This window comes from Pygocentrus nattereri, chromosome 27, assembly GCF_015220715.1.
Source record: "Pygocentrus nattereri isolate fPygNat1 chromosome 27, fPygNat1.pri, whole genome shotgun sequence".
In the NCBI taxonomy this organism is placed as follows: Eukaryota; Metazoa; Chordata; class Actinopteri; order Characiformes; family Serrasalmidae; genus Pygocentrus; species Pygocentrus nattereri.
Genome location: NC_051237.1, coordinates 10,337,874 through 10,357,896, shown reverse-complemented (window position 1 = coordinate 10,357,896; position 20,023 = coordinate 10,337,874). Strand labels below are relative to the sequence as shown.

Here is a 20,023-nt window from a genome sequence, read left to right as displayed (position 1 = left end):
AAACACAAGTTAGGAGATGATTAAGCATAAAGCCATGATAAAAGGTTTACTGGTCCCACTAAAGCCGTGAAACACACAGCTTTTAATATTTTAAATGCATAAGTTGAAATGAAATCATATTTGGAGACAATAAACAGACCAAGACATACTGATTTAAACAAAGACCTAAAAATAGAAAATAAGGAGGGAAGGACAAACAGAAAGACAAAGAAACAAACAGAAGTGAAGACGTTTTGCGAACAAGATACACAGTTTTATTACCACAATTCAAGTGTAGATTCTGAGTGACTCTATGGAGTTTTTTTAATTTGATTGCAAAATCTGAATTTAAAGGTTATTATTTTGAATCTGTATCATACCATCTGGAATTTAATTCTGAACTGAAACTGAATTTAAGGTTTGTAAGGTTTGTCTGGCAGGCAAAAGCACTCAAACACAGAACTTTAGCATCAGGTAATAACAAAGTGTTCCTGTATTGTAGGTGTTTTTTGGTAAAATGGCTAGTGAATGTAGCTACAAGGGAAAGGGGGCAGTGAAGGAGAGATTGGGTGTTCGACTGCTTTAGCCTGCAAGACAACTGAATGAAAATGAAAGAAAAACTGGATGCTTTTTAGAAACTGAATTTCAGATGTTGTACATCATCAAATTTCAGTTTCAGGACTTACACTGCTCTCCTACAGACTTGAAAATTCAGAATAAGGGTATTTCATTTCTGCAATCAGATTTCTGCAATTAAATTCAAATTTCTAATGTCATGAATCCAACTCTGTATATAGTAGCTCAACAACAGTGACAGTGTTGGTGTAACACCAGCTAGTTCTCTGTATATTACATACATGAAAGTCAGTGTCCTTCAGAACTTTATTTGAGATCTACAGGTTTTCTTTTCTTACCTATCAAAACTTCTTTTCTCTCTAGGATGTTTTTCTGAGGAAGCTGAGCAGCTGAACTTCCTGTATCTATTGTGTTGCCAGTTAAATCAGGTTCCACCCCTGTGTCGGTCACACCTTTGCCTCGTCCCACTTCATTGCCTTGCCGACCTTCATCCTCTCGGATCTCTGAATCCCCACTGGGACCTGCAGCTGCAACTTCATTATTTACTGTTGACTCTGGAGACCTCACCTGAAGGTAGAAAAGAGAAAAAGTAATGTTTAAAGCTACAACGCAGAATTTTGGTCAAATTCGACAAATTTGCTAAATATTTTGTATTCCCATTAATACTGCACTTTTTACAGTGCCTTGCACAAAAAATCCCTAAAAGTCATCAGATTCATCTGGATTACAAATGACATTTGCACAGAGTGTTTCAAGCAGTATTTTTAATGAAAACCAATAAGCATGAACTTTGAATTTTTTTCAAAGTCAAAATTCATTATGAGCAAATGAAAAACTGGCTATGCTGTTTGCATAAGTATTCAACCCCTTCAGACTAGTACATGGTAAAACCACCTTTTGCTGTAAGAACAGGTGTGTGAAGTCTGTTGGGATGAGTTACCAGCTTTCTTCCTGGCAAATTTTATCCAGATTGTCCAGGTTGATTGGATGATGCTTGTGGACAACAGTTTTTTCAAATAGTGACACAGATTCCCGTTTGGATTCATCTTTTTGTTCTTCAGTGACTCCTGTGTTGCTTTGGCCTTGGGATCATTCAAAGGTGAAGTTTAGGTCTTCAGCAGATTGCATTCAGCAGAGTGATTGAGTGCCACACAGCATTTTGAATTTAGCCTAGAAAGCTCCATATTTGTCTCATCATACCACAAAACCTTTTCCCACCATATATTATTCAGCTGGATCATTCTGATGCTTTCTGGCAAACTCCTTGCATGTGTTTTTTCTTCAGTAACGGCTTCTTTTTGCCACCCTAGCATTCAAGCCAATTGGGTGACATTGCTGATGGTGCACCTTTACTCTAGTCTCTGCAAGTGAACTCTGCAGCTCCTTCAAAGTGATTATTGGCCTCTCTGTGGCTTCCCTCACAAGTCACCTTCTTTCTCTGATGCCGTGTTTTGAGGGATGGCCTTGTCTAGGCAGTGCATGAATGGTATAATGCAGTAATGCAATTTCCTCACAAGTGATCCAATAGTACTTTCTGGGATATCTAAACACTTGGATATTATTTTGTAACCTTTTCCTTTTTCTTGTGCATGTTTTTGTCTCTAATTTACTTAGAATGTTCTTGGTCTTAATTTTTTATAGCTTTCCTTGAGATTCATGGTCTGCTCATGGTACTTCAATTTAGGGGGTCTTTTACCTAGAGAAGATTAACTTGTTTAATGATTTACAGAGTTTAATGATTCAAAGAGGCCAATTATAGGCCATCTGTATCCTTGTTAGGGCAAAATCTTTCATCTGTGTAAACCTGGAGCTTACAAAGCACACAACCTGAAAACTTATGTACACTGCATTTCCAGTTAGTAATTTTTATCATTTAGTATTTCATTTACAAAACCAGTATCACTTTAAATGAATTTATTTTAAGATTCATTCTATTAAAATATTATATGACAGCACAAAATATCAAACTGTCGTTTGTAATCCAGAAACATCTGAACACTTTTAAGGGGGTTGAACACTTTTGCAAGGCAACTCTGAGAGTAAATACTGTTGGCTTTTCATGCACTGTTTAAAAAAAATACAAAGTTAAATTTATAATTTAAAGTTTTAAGACTTTTTACAGCAAACCTGCAGTTAATGTAGTAGTTCAGTGTTTTTTATTAATATATGTTTTTCCATGGAACAGCAGAACAGTGGTTTCTCTGAACTCTGTTTTGTTAAGTATGCAGGCTTGCAGAAGCCCACATGGAGCAAACTCAGTCCTTGGTGTTGGGTGTTACCTGTACTGTAGAGGTAAGCATTGGACGTGCGCTGCTTTCAGTGGGTCTGGCTCTGCTGGGTGTGGTCTGTGGTTTCCGTGGCCGCACAGGGGCAGTACTGGGCGTGGTTGGACTCGTTGTGGGCTGAGCTGTGGTGGAGGCAACAGTGATGGGAAGAACCTCAGTGGTTGTGATGTCATCTGTCAAGGTTTCGTCAGTGCTGAATGGATCATATGGAGGTGATGTTTCTGTGGTGATGAAGAGATCCTCCTCTTCTTCTGCAGTGCTCAGATCCTCCGTGTCACCCAGCGTTACAGGAGACTCTGTAATCACCACGGGAACTGTAGGGTACCAGGGCTCAATCGTAGTCCTTGTTCTTACTCTCTCTCTTTCTCTCTCTCTTTCACGTTCTCTCACCCTTTCTCTCTCCCTCTCTCGCTCTCTTTCACGTTCTCTCTCTCTTTCTCTTTCTCGCTCTCTTTCCCTCTCCCTCTCTCGCTCTCTTTCTCTCTCCCTCTCTCGCTCTCTTTCTCTCTCCCTCTCTCGCTCTCTCTCTCTTTCCTTTTCTCGCTCTCTTTCCTGCTCCCTCTCCATTTCCTCTACTCTCTTCATTTCCTCTTGCTCTCTCTTTCTCTCCAGCTCCATCTCCAGTTCCCTTTCCTTCTCAATTTCTCTCTCCCACTCCACCCCACTCTCTCTCTCAGTTTCTGGTGGAGGGGTGCTGCTGGGTTCTGCAGCTGGTGGGGCAGAGGGGGCAGGTCCAGTGGCCTGCGTTGTTGAAAGTGGGAGGGGCTCTTCTGTGGTGAAGGACACACCCTTTTCAGTAGGACTTACTTCTACTTCTGGGTCTGGATGAAGATGAGAAGATGAGATGGAGAGACAGAAATGGAAGATCAATATTTTCAACACTTTCATGTGTGATATGATATTTTGATCATTAACTGCAAGGCTACAGTGTAATTACTGTAAAGTACTGCCCAGCAACTGTAACGCCAACATGCTACAACACACGCTGACTCTGTAAATACTCTGTCACATACACTGCTGTCAAGTCAGTACATCAAAACTCAATTTTATTTATTTTATTCTTTCAAACACCAGCTGCTCTTTACATTGTGAGAACACTTAATGATGAATGGAGCAATAGAAATGGTCCAAAATTTGCTGAAATTTAAATTTTATTTACATGAACTTGTTTGATTACCATTTCAGAGATTAAGACACGACAGCAATAACATAGACACACACAAACAATACTTTGCAAAAGTCAGAGACTGACCTTCATTTATTTAATATCTACTTAAAAAGGCCATCAAATATATGTTATTCCTTTTTCACCATCAGAAAACTGATATTTAACCGGAAATCACACAGAAACCTCAACAACTAAATATAATGTAAACATTTGATATTCTCCCATGCCTCCAAAGTTCAGTCTTAGAAGTTGGTTGCATTTTCTGCTTTTCATGGTCCAAATAATCCAAAACACATTCAGTGATATTGAGGTCTGGACTCTGGACTGTGTTTTTCACTTATTTTCCTTTGATTTCCCCCTTCATCTAATCTCCTCAGGAATACCTCCTGAAAAATGCAAGTCCTGTACTGAAAGACTATTTGACTGGAAATTAAACTGAAAAAGGATGGCCTCCTGCTTTTCTACAGAACTGAGTCATACATACAAGTGACTGGAATGCAATAATAAAATCCTCAGTGGTTTCAGAAAAACTGCAACCACTATGGCACACACACACACACACACACACACACACACACACACACACACACACACACACACACACACACACACAGAAAAAGCTGTCCACACCCAGATTCCAGCTGATTAAGTGATCTTATTTACAGTAATCTGATTACTGTCTGCAAATCAGGTGATCACACAGAAAGACACACACACAAAGAGCGGTGTTCTTTACTTAACAGAGTAGAGGACAGATATGTGACAGATGATGTGGGACATTTTACTGAGTGTCAGGTTCACAGTACGGAGGCTGAAGTCCTCATAAAAACTTGTGGAAAGTACGGCGTGAGTGAGTGTGTGTGTGGGAGAGAGAGACGGAAAGGTGTTGAGAAAATCAAACCATCTGGTCTAGGGATTGGACGTGTGCGCAGGACTTTTAAATAACGCAGCTGCCACCCCAACAAGCAATTCACACTCATCCAGATTTGCTGTCACATTGTCACAAATTCCCTCTCTCTCTCTCTTTCTCTTGCACACACATAAAGCATATAATTATTACCCTTTGCTGTCCTTGTCATGATCTTCAGTGTATAATGTAATAACATTTGCGTGTGTATACAACTCACTAACTCTATGACTAATCTTAACTCTAACTCTAATCATTAAAGACCCTGAAACTGGCCACAGTCTATCCTTCACTCTGTCCAGAACCATAAGCCCAGGGATTAATTTGTAAATAATGAGGTCCCAGATCACTGAGTAGTGATGGATCAGTTAGTCTATTGTTCTGAGAACCCCAGCATTTCTCAGTGAAGAGTTCTTGACAGCTGCACATCCTTTCAGACTCATAGTGTTAAGCTGTCTTCTCACAGTGGAAGGATGGACAGAAACACCAGTGGATTTTTTTCAGATCTGAAGCAGGCCCGGAGCTTGATTTCCTCCTCTCTCTCAAAGATGAAAGCTTTAAGCACCTCTATCTGATGGTGACAGTTTTGGTGGTTTACCAGGTTTTGCATGGTTGTTAGGAGTCCCGGTTCCTCTGCATCTATTAATAATGTTTTGGAAATTCTTGTGGAAACGCTGATTTTCATTTGACTTTCCCCTTCCTCATACAAACAGATTATCTTATATCTTATACCTCCTCAGAACTATCATAAACATTTGTATGTAATGTTTTTTTTTTACTGGACATTAACTATATGTAAGCTGGTCTCTGACTTTTGCACAGCACTGTAGATAGCTAATAATCATGTGTTGTGTTGGTTGTTGGCAAATCCACTGTCCAACAAAAGTATCTATTTTTTTCAAAATTGTTATTTTTCTACATAATTTGAGCATAGACTTGGAATAAAATCTATTTACAATAAATTACATTAAAAGTAAAGAATGGTTTGCCCTCCCTGTTGAGTTTTGTTATTTTGTTATTTGTTTATTTTTTCAATTTATTTATTTTTTGCACTGTGACAATGGCCTTTAATAATTTCTGTCATGCTTCGGTGTTTTTGGTCACGCACACACACACACACACACACACACACACATACACACACACACACACACACACAAACGCACACACACATACACGCATGTACACACAGACTTACAGCCAGAGCCTGAACCAGAAAAAAGGTCCTCATCATCGTAGAAGTCATCTCCAGAGCTCTCCTCATCCACTGGCCGTGATGAACTACGCTGTGTCTGAAAGAGAAAGAACAAGAATACAGAGACATTCATTAGAACTTATGATTGTGCCATGACAATTCAAATGCAAAATTGGTTTAGAGCTGAACTGCTTCTCTTAAAGGGCCTGTATCATTAAAGTTTTTCTCTCTTTAATAATATTAAAAGATCTGATGTAGTATGTGACCATTGTTAAATTAAGTGCGCTTACACTGTAAAAAGTGGCTCATCTACCTAAAAAAATTACTTCATGTGGTAACAAATAAATTAACTAGTTTCATTCAGCCTAAATAAAGACTGAATTAACTATTCTTTCAATTAATGTAGTTTTGCTTGTTACCACAAGTAGATCTGATGATCCACTTTTTAAAATCCAACTCATTTCTCTATTATCTGCCTATTCAGCCTGCCCCTCCTATTCCTGCTGAAGTTAGAAGGACTGTTTCAGCCTAGACTGCTTTTTGAATTAAACATAACACAAGGCAGGCAATCAAAACAAAGGTAATTTGCATATATCAGTGTTAAAGGCACAATATCAAAAACAGCCTAATTCTAAACAATGACAATTGGTGATTGTTTTTGTTGCATAAACCCACTTAAAAGTGTTGCAAGTTGATCAGGTGGAAAAAATAAAATATCAGAAAAATGTAGGATATGGCCTTTAAGAAACATGCTTTTTAAGTTTCAGTGAAGATAATTAACAGTGCATCTCAGACATTGAAACACATTAGAAGTATTCAGTGTGATTTGGTTGATTTTTACTGATATCAATAATAATAATAATAATAATAATAATAATAAGAATAATAATAATAATAATAATAATAATAATGTCCTAGATGAGAATGATCCAGCTCTGTAATGCATCAAAGGCAGGTTATTTTATGTTGCTGTTTGTTATTCTACATTATTAAAAACACACTGTGTTTGCATGGCTTTAATTTATGATTAAGTTTAAATTAATTCACTGCTGTGTGCTTGTGAGGATGTGTGAACAGAAGGGTCTAGCATGAGGAGCCATTTTACAGGGAGGCCCGTTGCTAGGGGCAACCCTTGCCTTTAACCCAGTTTCCCTTTTAAAGAGGTTTCCAAATCCAGCAGGAGAAAAACCTTCCCTCACACCTAACGTGTCAGCTCACTCTCAAAGAGTCACAAATAACAACGAGGAATTACCTTCTTTCCAACAACGCAAACCCATCAACAGCTACGTTAGCATCTACAGCCCCAAACCAAACCTTTTGTTATCCTTGCTTTGTGTATGCGTCTGGGGCTGTGTACATAGTTATGTCTTCATACATGTATTTATTTTTAGCTTAGAGTGCACCACAAAAATGCTCAGATAAATTATTGTATTCGTTGATTTAAATAACACATTTCCATTCAATAAACTAAAGTACAGTCAATACACAGAGATTTTTCTACCTTAAAAAGTGCAATTTTTGCATATTTGCAGTTTGTAAAGCCAACAAGCCTCACAGTTCATTCAATAACAAATCAAGCTCAGAAGATGTATTGCTGTGTATCAATCCCTAATAAAGCAAGAGTTGTGTAGAGTTCAGCTATGGTCCAGCAGCAGGTATTTGGCTGCCCTCTTTCCCATCGTGCTCTCCCCCCCCCCTGCTGCCTTGGCCCTTCTTCCTTTAGAATTCCCCCTCTTTCACTCCTCTCCTCTTTTCCTCCATCATTCTTTATCCCCTCTCTTCCCTTCCCCCCACGTTTGATATGATTGGCTGGCCAGTGTCCCAGCAAGACCCCCAAAACATTAAAAACACAGCAACTCCCTCCCACGCACACATACTCCACAACCCCAATAGGGCCCAACACCCCCAAACATACCACCACATTCACCTTCAGCCTGTCTGTTCTTTACTCACTCTCTCTCACACACACACACATACACATAAACACACACACACACGCACACACACAGAGCGGTCATCGCATCAGCTGTCAAAACAGCACAAATTATGTGCTGCCAGTCTGTTTTGAAGGTGTCACAGGGCGGAGACGAGAATTCAGGCTTAACAAAGCACACAATGCACTTTGTTTTAATAGCTCTTCACCACAGAGCACTGCTCAAATAGCCACTCCATGTGCACCACACTACACACAATTATGCAAACCGTAGGCTGACCGTTTGGTAAACATCAATTCAAGAAACACTTTTTTCTGTTTGTTTTCTAAACAAATATCTCATCGTTGTCTGGACAAAACCTCACATTTTTGTCCTTTTTAAAAGTTATTTGTAAACATCAACTTCCCTTTATATTGTGTCAAAATTGCACCATTTCATGTTTCATATTTTTCATATGCATATTTCATATCTCTCTCTCTCTCATATATATATATATATATATATACACACATATATATATATATATATATATATATATATATAATTATGTGACTATAATTGCACCATGAATGAAATGAAAAAAAAAAAAAAAAGAGTTAAGAGAAGTTATATATATATATATATATATATATATATATATATATATATATAGTTATTATTATATATAACTTAGTTGTAAACATCAGCAGCCCTTTAAATTGAGTCAAAATTGCACCATGAATGAAATGAAAAAAAAAAAAAAAAAGAGTTAAGAGAAGTTATATATATATATATATATATATATATATATATATATATATATATATATATATATATATATATATAGTTATTATTATATATAACTTAGTTGTAAACATCAGCAGCATACATATATAATTATGTGACTATGAAGTAATTACTTATGTGGATATATATATTTGGCAAGAAACAACAGTGTGGAAGTGTTTCCTATAACTGTCTACTGATTTCTCAGATCTATTGGAAGAACTTTTTGCCCATTCCTCCCTGCAGAACTCCTTTAATTGCAACGTTTAAGCGATTTCTTGCATGGGATTCAGATTCAGACTCTGAATAGGTCATTCTACAACCCACCATTTCTTCCTTTAGAACTTGGTGCATTTACTTATATGTTTGAGATTATTATCCTTTTGTGAAGGTCCACTTCTTCAGTAGCTATTTTACAGATGGTCTCACATTCTCCTCCAGCCCTCTCTGATATGAAAGAAAATTCATAGTTGATTCTATGTTTGCAAGCTGGCCAGGCCCTGAGGCAACAAAGCAGCCCTATAACATTTCCACCACTATGCTTGGGATGAGGTTCTTCTGATCAAAAGCTTTCATTGGTTTTCACCCAACATAGATTCTGGCACTGCCAAGCACCTGTATCTTTTACTCATCTGTCAATGGCACATTGTTCCAGAAGTCCCGATGCTTGTGTAGATATACTTTAGCAAACTTAGTCTTGCCCCAAATGCTCTTGTTATACAGTGAAAGCTTCCTCCTGGTGCACCTCCCATGTAGGTCAAATTTGTGCAGTCTTTTTGTATTGGTGCATGCACTTTTACATCAGCAAGAGCTACCTGCAGATCCTGTGATGACATTTTAGGTTTCTTGGAGACTTCTTTTAGCATTTTATGGTCTGCTCCTGGGCTCCTGTGGCAGCCTAGCATAGATAAGTTGGCAGTGCTTTTAAAACTTCTTCACTTCTACACTTCTAGATGATCTTTTGGATAGCATATAATAAGCATCTAGAATTTTCATTCTGAAGGCCTTAGAAAGCTCTTTTGATCCAGGCATGACGACACCATACACTCCAATAACAAAGAGCAAACCAGAGGTTTAAATAAGACAGATTTCTGACCAGGTGCAGCTGATTTCAACTTGACGTATTTTGAGCAGTGAAATCTATAGGGCTGTACTTACATTTTCCACATAAAAAACTGCATTACTGTTTATTTCAACCACACAAGTAGAAAAAAGTTTAATTTTAAGTGTTACTTCTTAAATTATGTCACCTCTCAACACTGTTTACATGAAGACTTGATAGCCATATCTCAAAATAAAAGTACAAATATAAATATCTTTTTTTACATCTTTATAGAGTTTTTAAAAAAGGTTTGGTGTGCAAAGTTTTATTGGCCTTGAAATGTAACCGCAATATGAAGAGCATCTGGTATTTTCAAATGTTGTAAAAAAAAATAAAAAGAAAGAAAGAAAACTGGAATTAAAAGGTGTCACAGGACAAAATATCTCAATCATTTAGAGCCATGTAAGACAGATCAGAAAAGAACTGGGAGAAACAACACTTAAAAATGAAAAAAAAAAAAAGCAATAAACGTATGACATATAAAAGCTCAATTTGTTTTCTTTATAACTTCATTTGAAAATGGTGGCTGCCCTTGGCATTGCATGAGCATTTCATGCTGAGAGGACAAACGGAAATTATTCCAAACTTTTTCGGAATAAAACGTCATTATACTAACTTAATGCTTTCATTCTCCTATAAATTTGTACTGACATGTACTGAAGAGTGTTTTTTTCTTCTCCTGTAAAATTTTCATTTCAGATATGAGATTTTGCTTCGACTATGACAGTATGACATGGGTTCTAGATTTCTGAACCTACTGACCAGAGTCCCTGCACATTCTGCATGTGTCTGTACGCCTGCATATCCTCCTCTGTAATGACAGGGTTTCTATGTGGTGTAATTTGGTAAAACACACGATTAAGGGGTAGATTTGTCCCTGACTGTGAGGGTGAGTTCACTCATGGACAAAGCATGTGAAATGTGTACATATGGGTGTGTATGTGAATGAGAGAGCAATAAGGAAAGAGGAAACTGAAAATGACAGCCATTTGGCAAATTATATAATATAAAATAATAGTGCTGTTTATTATGTATTGTCCCTGATAAATAAATACTGTATATAATACAGCATAAAACACAGGCTTTCATGGAAATCTGTTTCTCATCTCTCTCTCCTTCTCTCTCATTCTCTCTCTCTTTCTCTCTCGTACTGTTGCTTCTCTTCCACTCTTGTCTTTCTCTGTTATGATGAATTGGTTTGACTTGCTTGTGTTTTACATTGGCTTCTGGCCAACAGCCTGGACAGATCAGCTGTGAATGAGAGAGAGAGAAAGAGAAAGAGAGAGAGAGAGGTGGGGGGGGAAGAGAGAGGGAGAAAGAAAGGAGAAGAAAGAAAAAGAAAGAAAAGTAGAGTAAAATAGAAACAAAATGAGAGGAGAATGACAGAGAGAGCCAGGGTGAGGAGAAGGGGGGGAGAGAGACAGCAAAAAGTGAAAGAAGTAGAGAGAATAAGAGGAAAAAGGAGAGGGGAATGGTGATGAGAAAGAGAGACACGGAGAGGAGACAAAGGGAGAAAGACAGAGAAGAGGAGAAAAGGGAGAGAGTGATAGCAATAGAGAGGGACAGACGAACGAGAGAGAGAGAGAAATTGGAGAGAGCAAGGAGAAAGAGGGAAAGAGAGAATGTGTCAGGGTGTTAGCAGGAGGCAGAGATCACTAATGTTTAGTGAAGGTAAGAGGTAAGCTGGTCACTAGGTAAAGACCTCATTACAGGGTCACATCCACACCACACACACGTGAGTGCACACATACAGATACCACATACACACACACACACACACACACACACACACACACATCACTGCAGAATTTTTTAAACAAAAATCCACTTTAACTATAACTACTCTATGTCAAGTTTTGTAGTGAAGTGTGTGTTTGTGTGTATGTCTATGTGACTATGTGTAGAGTGGACAGCTGTTGCTGTGGACAATCCTTAATCCCACCAGCAAGCGATCCCCTAATCCCATGGGATTAGAACCATGTCAGATGCACATATGGGAAGATACACAATGTGTGTACATAAGAGTTCCTTCATTACACACATTTGTGGAGCATTTGTAACAATGGCCCAAATCTGCTCTCTCAAAATCGAACAGCCCCCAGCACCCCTGCTGTTAGTTGTACTGTCCCACAGATATCTTCTTTAATCATAACGATCTCAAAAATATTCTCTCTTTAACGCAGCATTAACAATATTTGATGGTGTATTTATTGTACTCTGGTGGAGCACAACAAGGTGATATTGGATATTGGTAACAAGGTGTATATATTATCATATATATATATAATAAATAGTGATTTTCTGGATGTTAGTCTGTTTGTTTAACCATTTTCAAGCCTCTCCTCGAGGAAGTCCAGTATTATATGTAGTTAAAAAGCAGCTCCTGGTTTGACCAATCAGTGCTTCAGTAAATTGAGCTCATGATGTAAATTGATGATATTAACAAGTCTCTGTCTCTGTGGTGGCTGTGAAGGTGTCAAGAAAAAAAAATGGAACAAGAAATTCTTGTTAAGTTTTATTGTTTTTATGTTTATTTGAATTATGAATATGACTTTATTCTAATGTATATTGTGATCAACTCACTGATGAGGTAAATTGTTTAAAAATTTGCTTAGATGCCTAAAACTTTTGCACAGTACTGTATGTACACAAAAATACTGGATATTGGCATTGGCCCACAATTCCCATCCCTAGTTATCATAATTATCATCATAGACATCATAATACTCATTTTTTGCTTTCATTTAACTTCCACAGACTGGCAGAGAAAGGTTTCACAGTGTCTGTTGTTACAATGTTGCCATGGAAATGCTTTTTAAGATGAATTATCTTGGAGATGACCCCTATCCTTCTCTTTCTCTCTCTCTCTCACACACACACACAAACACACACAAACACACACACAAACACACTGCTATGTTTGTAATACCCACTGAGAAGCCTGCGTGGGACAACCCTGCACCCACAGGTTGAGAGGGGGTCAAGTTGAGTTAGAGAGTTAGTGAAGCTTAGCTGTTCCTTCATATAAGAAGGGTCCTATGTGTGTGTGTGGAGGGGTGGATTTGGTTTTATTGAAGTTATATAAGCAGTAAGGAGTGTGCTTGTGCAATGTAAGGAGTACTGCTGTCTGTGTACACACATACGTGTGTGTGTGTGTGTGTGTGTGTGTATGCTTGAATGCTCTCTTTCTTTCAGGCAGCTGGGTAGGGGTTTCCTGTGGATCATAACTTCTGTCGTGTTCCTAAGAAACTTTCCTAAGGGGCTAAAAAATGCAGCCAGGGGCTCGGGAATGGTCAGCTTTGTGTGTGTGTGTGGCCCATCTTTGTGCTTGCGAACAACCCTCCCCCTTTCCCATAAACCCCTGCTGTTCAGTGTGTAAATCTGAGAAACAGAGAGAGGGGAGACAGAGAGAGAGAGATGGACGATAGATAGATAGATAGATAGATAGATAGATAGATAGATAGATAGATAGATAGATAGATAGATAGATAGATAGATAGATAGATAGATAGATAGATAGATAGATAGATAGATAGATAGATAGATAGATAGATAGATAGATAGATAGATAGATAGATAGATAGATAGATAAAGCAAGAGAGACTCCACAGTTTGAATACCTTCAGGGCAATCTTACTTTCACCTCAAACAAAAAGATACTGAGTTGTTTATGGCTTTGAATTGGGAAATTTGTGTAATTATTAGTGTAATTATAGGGAAGTTTAAACATTGTCAAGAGGGATTTTCTATCAAGTAATTCAGTATAGTAAGCATAATATTAACTCTTTCTTAGTTGTTTTTAAACTTAATAGCGTTGCTTTGGCACCAACATACCCAAGGAACTCACTGATTGTTAAGCTGACACTGGATGACTTCAAAACTTACCATAAAGCTGATTTAAAAAAAGACAACCTATGAACCCACCCTCTGTGTGTTAGAAGTTAAAATGGCAGTGGTCAGAATTTCAGGCTGTGGGTGAGCTATTTTTTACATCTTAAATTGTAACACTTGTATTGACCTTGCAGAAAACATTATTTGATTTAAAGCAGCATTATGCAAGAATTGATAGTTATTGCTCTTAACCCCCCTACATTTGCAGAGAGTATTTCACTTTTACATCACTGTCGTAAATACAAATCGTGCTGTGAGCTCCCATGGACAGCTGTTCACGAGCTACAGAATCCAACTCCTCTTTGCGTGCATCCGCGTCTCGCACGCATACAGGCACTACAGATTACACTTATGATTTTGCTTGTTTCTATGTGTAACCAACTGAAATTGCAAGTGTACTCCTTAGCGTCCATCCTCCTACATGCACAGGAAGGGAAGTCAGATTTTGTTGGGGAGTCGGAATTTGGTGCAACACTGGCAAAGACAACCTCAGAAGAGACATGCTAATATAGCCTACCTGCTAGCCTTAGAAGAGGAAGAAACATGCTAATATAGCTAACCTGCTAGCCTCAGGAGAAAGAAGCATGCTAATTCACAAGGTAGAGTAACATTACAGAATTTTATTGCAGGAGATTGCAAACTTTCAAAGCTTATTTGGTGTAACATTGACAAAGACTGACTAAATGTTTTGGGACGAGATTAATATACTGTTTTACATGCTAGCCTGGAACTGCCTGAGTCTTGTATTTTTCTCTTTTAGCTCTCGGCAATGAGTAAAAGCCAGTCCGTACAGGTATACTCTTGCTCAATCACTCTTCTTTGCTTCATCCGACAATGTCTTCAGTCTCTTCACAGCTTCTGCCATGATATCCATGCTGGCAATAATGAGCTACTTCTTATAGCTAGGTGAAAATCCATAGCTGTTGGAGTGTGACATGGTGCCGTAAAGCATTACGCAGTTCTTATGAGAGGTCTCATGCCTGCTCCTCTGAAGTTATTGCCCGGACTGGCAATGACAGAGACACTGTCCTCCATTTCAGTCAGTGTATCATCAAAATGACTGTAATTTAAGGAAAAATGGTAAGGCAAGTACCATGACATCACCGAACTAGGAACACTTAAAACAGCCATTATATTTTCATTAGGTAGAGTTAGTTAACTCTGCTTATGCTGGTTATTTGTTATGCTGGTACTTTGTTCCTCTAGCTGATGTCTGTAGCTAAATTCTACCTAACTAGTTATTATGTCTATCATGTTATTAGTAACTTAGTTAACTAGTAACTTACATACATACATTAGTAACTTACATAAACACAGGTTCTATAGTTTCTGGCATTGTGGCCAGGCAGGCAGACCCACTATCCTAAAGTCCTGCTAAGCTGCCATCCCATGACCCAATGTGACACCTGCAGTCATTCTTCCTGAGTCAGGAGCTATGCAGGCCCTCTCCATATGTATGTATTTAATAGTTACATTTCCAGTATGGCTGTCTCCACAACACACTGATTGTTAAATGAATGGTTCCTACTTCTGAGCAATCACAAAATTAGAGGCTGCCAGACCACCTCTAGCAGCCTGTGCTTTGTCTCATCTCTTGCTATCATTATTTTCTGCTGTGGCTAACAACAAACTCCATTATCTCCTCACGCACACGTGTGCTGTTAGGTACCAATATCTCTTCACTAATCATTATTGCACTAGAGGCCTATTCAATAAGGATACTGTCACTAACCAAACACTAAACTGCATTGATGTGGTCACTCAAATGTAAATAATTTGGTTCATGTCTTTAACCAAATCACAGACAACCTATCATGTATTGAATGTCTTGTCAAAATGGTCATTAGGTTATTCATTTTCATTTTTCAGTATCAAGAAAAAGCAAAAAGCATTTATTTAACAGAAAAATACACAGAGGCCTCAACAACTGAATATAATATCAGCTTTTTCAGTATTTGTCTATATGACAGCTTCCATTTTTAAATCTTGTGTTCAGATTTTTTGAGAAATCTACAGCGATATTTTTCCACACGTCTAAAGTTCAGTTTTAGAAGTTGGATGCATTTTCTGCTTCTCACCATCCAAGTAATCCTAAACATATTCAGTGATGTTTGGACTCTTGCAATTTATTTGTTTGACTTGCAACTTTTCTTCTTTATTGCTTATTTTCCTTTCTCAGTAACAGCTTCTGCTTGCACATCCTTTCAGGCCCATAGTGTTGAGTTGTCTTCTCATGGATGGATGGACAGAAAGTCTGAAGCAAAAGTAGAGCTTTGCTCCATCCTCTCTTTCAAAGATGAAAGCTTTAAGTACCGTTTATCTGATAGGGACAGTTTTGGTGGTTTATCAGGTTTTACACAGATGTTAAGGAGTCCCATTTTCTCTACATCTTTTAATTACATTTTGAATTCCAGTTTGAGAAACTCCTGCTTTTTCACATTATTTTCTTTTGACCTTCCCATACCTTATGCAAATGTCACATATATTTATATTTATATATTTATTTACATCTAATCTCCTCAGAAATATCTTCTGAAAATGATGACTTGTATTTAATGGTTGTTTTGATTGGAAATGAACCAAATGAAGTGTGGCCTTTTGCACAGTACTACATAGCCCTGGTTCCAAAGTTACCATGCCACCATGTACTGCATTCACTTTGGAAGGCACACACTCTGTTGGCTAAAGAGTCATCCAGGCAAACTATGCTTCTGTCAAGTCATGTGATAGCGTGTGTGTTTGTAATGAAAGTCACATTTGTTTCTAAATGAGTCTCATATGAGCAGAATTCAGCTCTCCTTTATACAGACAGCAACACACTCTGTATAAAGCATTCTGTGCAACAGCATCAAACAGGCTAACCTTTTTACATCACACATTTAAGGAAAAAAGATAGCGACATGGAATGAGCGCAAAGCTCTGTACAGTCAGTGAACTTGTAAGAAACTCGCAAATCCATCCTCCTTTCAACACTCCTCCTTGTGTGTGTGTGTGTACATGTAATCCATGGCCTCGGTTATGTTGAGTGTCCTGCTCGATCCAAAATCCTCACTCAGCTACTCTAAGCTCTTTAGTAACTGTGTTTAAACATCTCTCTCTCTCTGTCTGCCACTTTGCCCTGCCTACAGCAGGTGATTCTGTTTTAATCTTTCATCCCCACATTTCTGGATTAGTCACGGAGCAATCTCCATTACCGGCAGGGCTGCTTGGGAGGATGTGTGCGTGTGTCTCAGTTTTCACAGATCGATCAATATCACTTTCCATACACGATACGTTAAGTGAGCACAGTCAGATATAGCAAGAGCAGATGAGAGGAAAAAAGACTGACGGGGATTGATTATTGTTATGTGTCTCTTTCTTCTGTCTTCTAGTCTCACTCTTTCCTGCTTACCTACACAAATAGATACACAATGTATTCACATTTATAAATGTTGAATCTGCACAAATTCACAATAACATAATACTTTCGCACAGTAATCTACCATTAAGATGCTTTCTTAAAATGTCTTAAATCTTAAATGTTTTCTCCTGTTTACTGAGATTCCATCACAAAGGAAAAATGGCACACCAGTGCAGTTTAAGGAGCTGGTGTTATTATAGCTGGTGTTACAGCTTGTAAAAAACACACAAGACAAAAACACACTATAAGGCCATATTTGAGCTGGATCAGCTTTTACATGGGGTGGTACTGATATTTCAGGCTATATTCACATTATAAAGTTGAAATGGCCCAAAATTCACTTTGCCTTAATGTGACACAAAGCTGATGTTTTCAGAGCATGTGGCACATCTGATCTTTTCAGACCTCAGCCACTTTTATATTGGTACAAAATCTGATGTATATTTGATTAATGGCCAATCAACCTTAATAAGAAAGGCTAAATTGGAACTCATGTGTTTTTTTTATACTGTGTACATCATCACCTCGTGTTCACAGAATGGTAGCAGAGGTTAACTTGAAGCTTCTGCCAGTAAACGATGCAGAAGTATTAAAGCACTACTCTTTTATTCAACTTTCCCCCTAATCAGGAACAGCTGAAAACTGTTTAGAGCAATACATTTGTTCATTTGTTGTTCATTAGCCACATTTATTCACTTGAGGCTACTGTTTAGAATGTGTTCATCTGGGTCATTTCAGGGTGCAGGCTCATTCCCACTAAAGTCAGATATAGGTCACTTACACAAACATGAACACTCAAGGCAGAAATATCAGATTTTGAGCAAAAAGGCTTGTACTGTGACCATTGCCTAAATGATGTTACTGACAAGGTCAGTGATTTTTATTTCAGTATGAATTTATTTCAGTTTTTAGAACTCTGACAATAACAGTTCCAGAGTGAATGTTGTTCTGTAATTCTCTGAGTAGAATACAGTGTTGTCTATGTAGTGTATAGTACTGTATTTAGTCCTTTTTGAATTGCCCCATGTTGTTACTGAGTGTGGCTCATGTTACACTCAATCTGATTAATGTTTCGGTGGTAATCTGGTGAAATTACACAAGGACTTTATCCAGCACAAAATCATCAGCCACATCCCTTACAAATTATATTACACAGCCCTCCTTGGTAAAATGAATCCACCTCCAAGACTAAACGTAAGGAAAAACAAACAGACAGGAAAATGCTAACATCACCGGATTTCACTACTGTATTTGAGTTACTATAGGGCTATGGGGTCTCGCTTTAGTTGTATGCGATCCAACTCGAGTGACAGCTCAAGTTCTTGTTCCATTACTGTAACGTCTTTTCAAGTCCCATCACTGATTACACCCGAGGCTCCCTGACAAAGGCTTGTGATATGGCAGAAGATAATCGGCATGTCTTCAGCTCAGCAGGGGATTTTAACATCCTCCAAGCGTCTTTCACCCACTCACACCATCACGGACATGAGAAAGCCTCGGCATCTCGTCACAATTATGAAAGCTTGACTGAAACAGCATACACAATTTAGGGAGGGAGAGGATGCATAGCCGACCCCATTCATACCTCAGCAAATTAAAGTCTGAAGCAAGACTTTGTGCAGCTGAGAAATCCATTTCATTGTTAATAATTTTCAGCCTTCAAAAAGCAGAGTTTATCTCAGCTCTGTAATGGCTGTTGTGCAGATCGATGAAGAGTTCCTGAAGTAATGCCTTCAAATCAGAGCCGTTGAAAGCACATCTCTTACAGAAGATTGCAGACAGCTCCAGTGTCTATGAGATTCTGATACTCAGAGGATTAAGTTGATGAACAGTTAATCTTTCAGAATTTTAACTGTGTCGGTATATGCTGTCTATCTCAGTCTTGCAATTAGGACCAACACTTGGCAGAGCAGCACACTTCACAGAAGCACATCTGCTCATTCATATTCCATTTCCCACGACTGTCTGAACATAGCGCAATTGCGTCTGCCTTCATTTGGACAACATTTGGACATCTTTGTATTCACTATTTGTATAAACACCATTTTGATTAACATCTAGCCATTACCATGTTTACTCTAACCAAAATTATAGCATTCAAAATGGACTCAAACCACCACACTAAAGCTTATGTTGTATCATCAATTGATAAAAAAAACTGCAGAATTCAATGTCACAACCTCCATTACATTGCATAAAAATATCTTGACTCCAGTTCAACATTTGGTGCTCTTTGAGCATAAAACACCCAAAAGACACAACAGTGATAACTATGTCGTTTCATTTTTACTCCAAGCATCCAGATAACCTACATCTGTTATTCAACCAAGTGTGTAGTAATGCTCTCCAGGGCATGCTTTAGCTCATCTTCTTTTTCTCCATTTATATAAATATGATCTGCTCTGTATAAATCTGCCCAACATCATAACCAGAGCCTGGCAAAAGAGCAATTTCCCAAACTTTACTGAACAGCAAAAAAGAAATTGAATTATCCCCCCTAAGGGAGCACTCAGGCAAAGCAGAGCAGATTTGTGAACTACACCTGGACTTCAGCTTCAAGTCTCAGATGTGCCACACACTGTCCATGGCAGACTGTACATCTATTGAAGGGTCTTGTTGGAATGAAATGATGGAAGGGTCCTTATTAAACTGATGCAGCTGATATGCAATAGAAAATAATACCTAATACAAACTCATAAAGCAGTAAGGTTGTACTGATTAGTTGGAAAATTTACAAAAGCTATGTATACAAAAATGAACACTGGTATAGGCTCCCCCCACCCCAAGTCCAGGTCTGTCACACAGCTCACACCACTATACC

The 20,023-nt window shown here is 38.2% G+C and overlaps 1 protein-coding gene across 1 annotated transcript in view; it reads right to left on the bottom strand.

Annotated features, from left to right (window-relative positions):
• Window positions 1-20,023, bottom strand: part of sdc3 (syndecan 3) — a 41,608-nt gene that overhangs the window by 6,185 nt on the left and 15,400 nt on the right. Inside the window, exons 2-5 of the mRNA XM_017695948.2 lie at window positions 6,114-6,207; window positions 3,417-3,661; window positions 2,835-3,245; window positions 894-1,122 (exon numbers count right to left, since the gene is read on the bottom strand). Coding sequence (XP_017551437.1) covers window positions 894-1,122; window positions 2,835-3,245; window positions 3,417-3,661; window positions 6,114-6,207 — 979 coding nt within the window. The remainder of the gene's footprint in view (window positions 1-893; window positions 1,123-2,834; window positions 3,246-3,416; window positions 3,662-6,113; window positions 6,208-20,023) is intronic.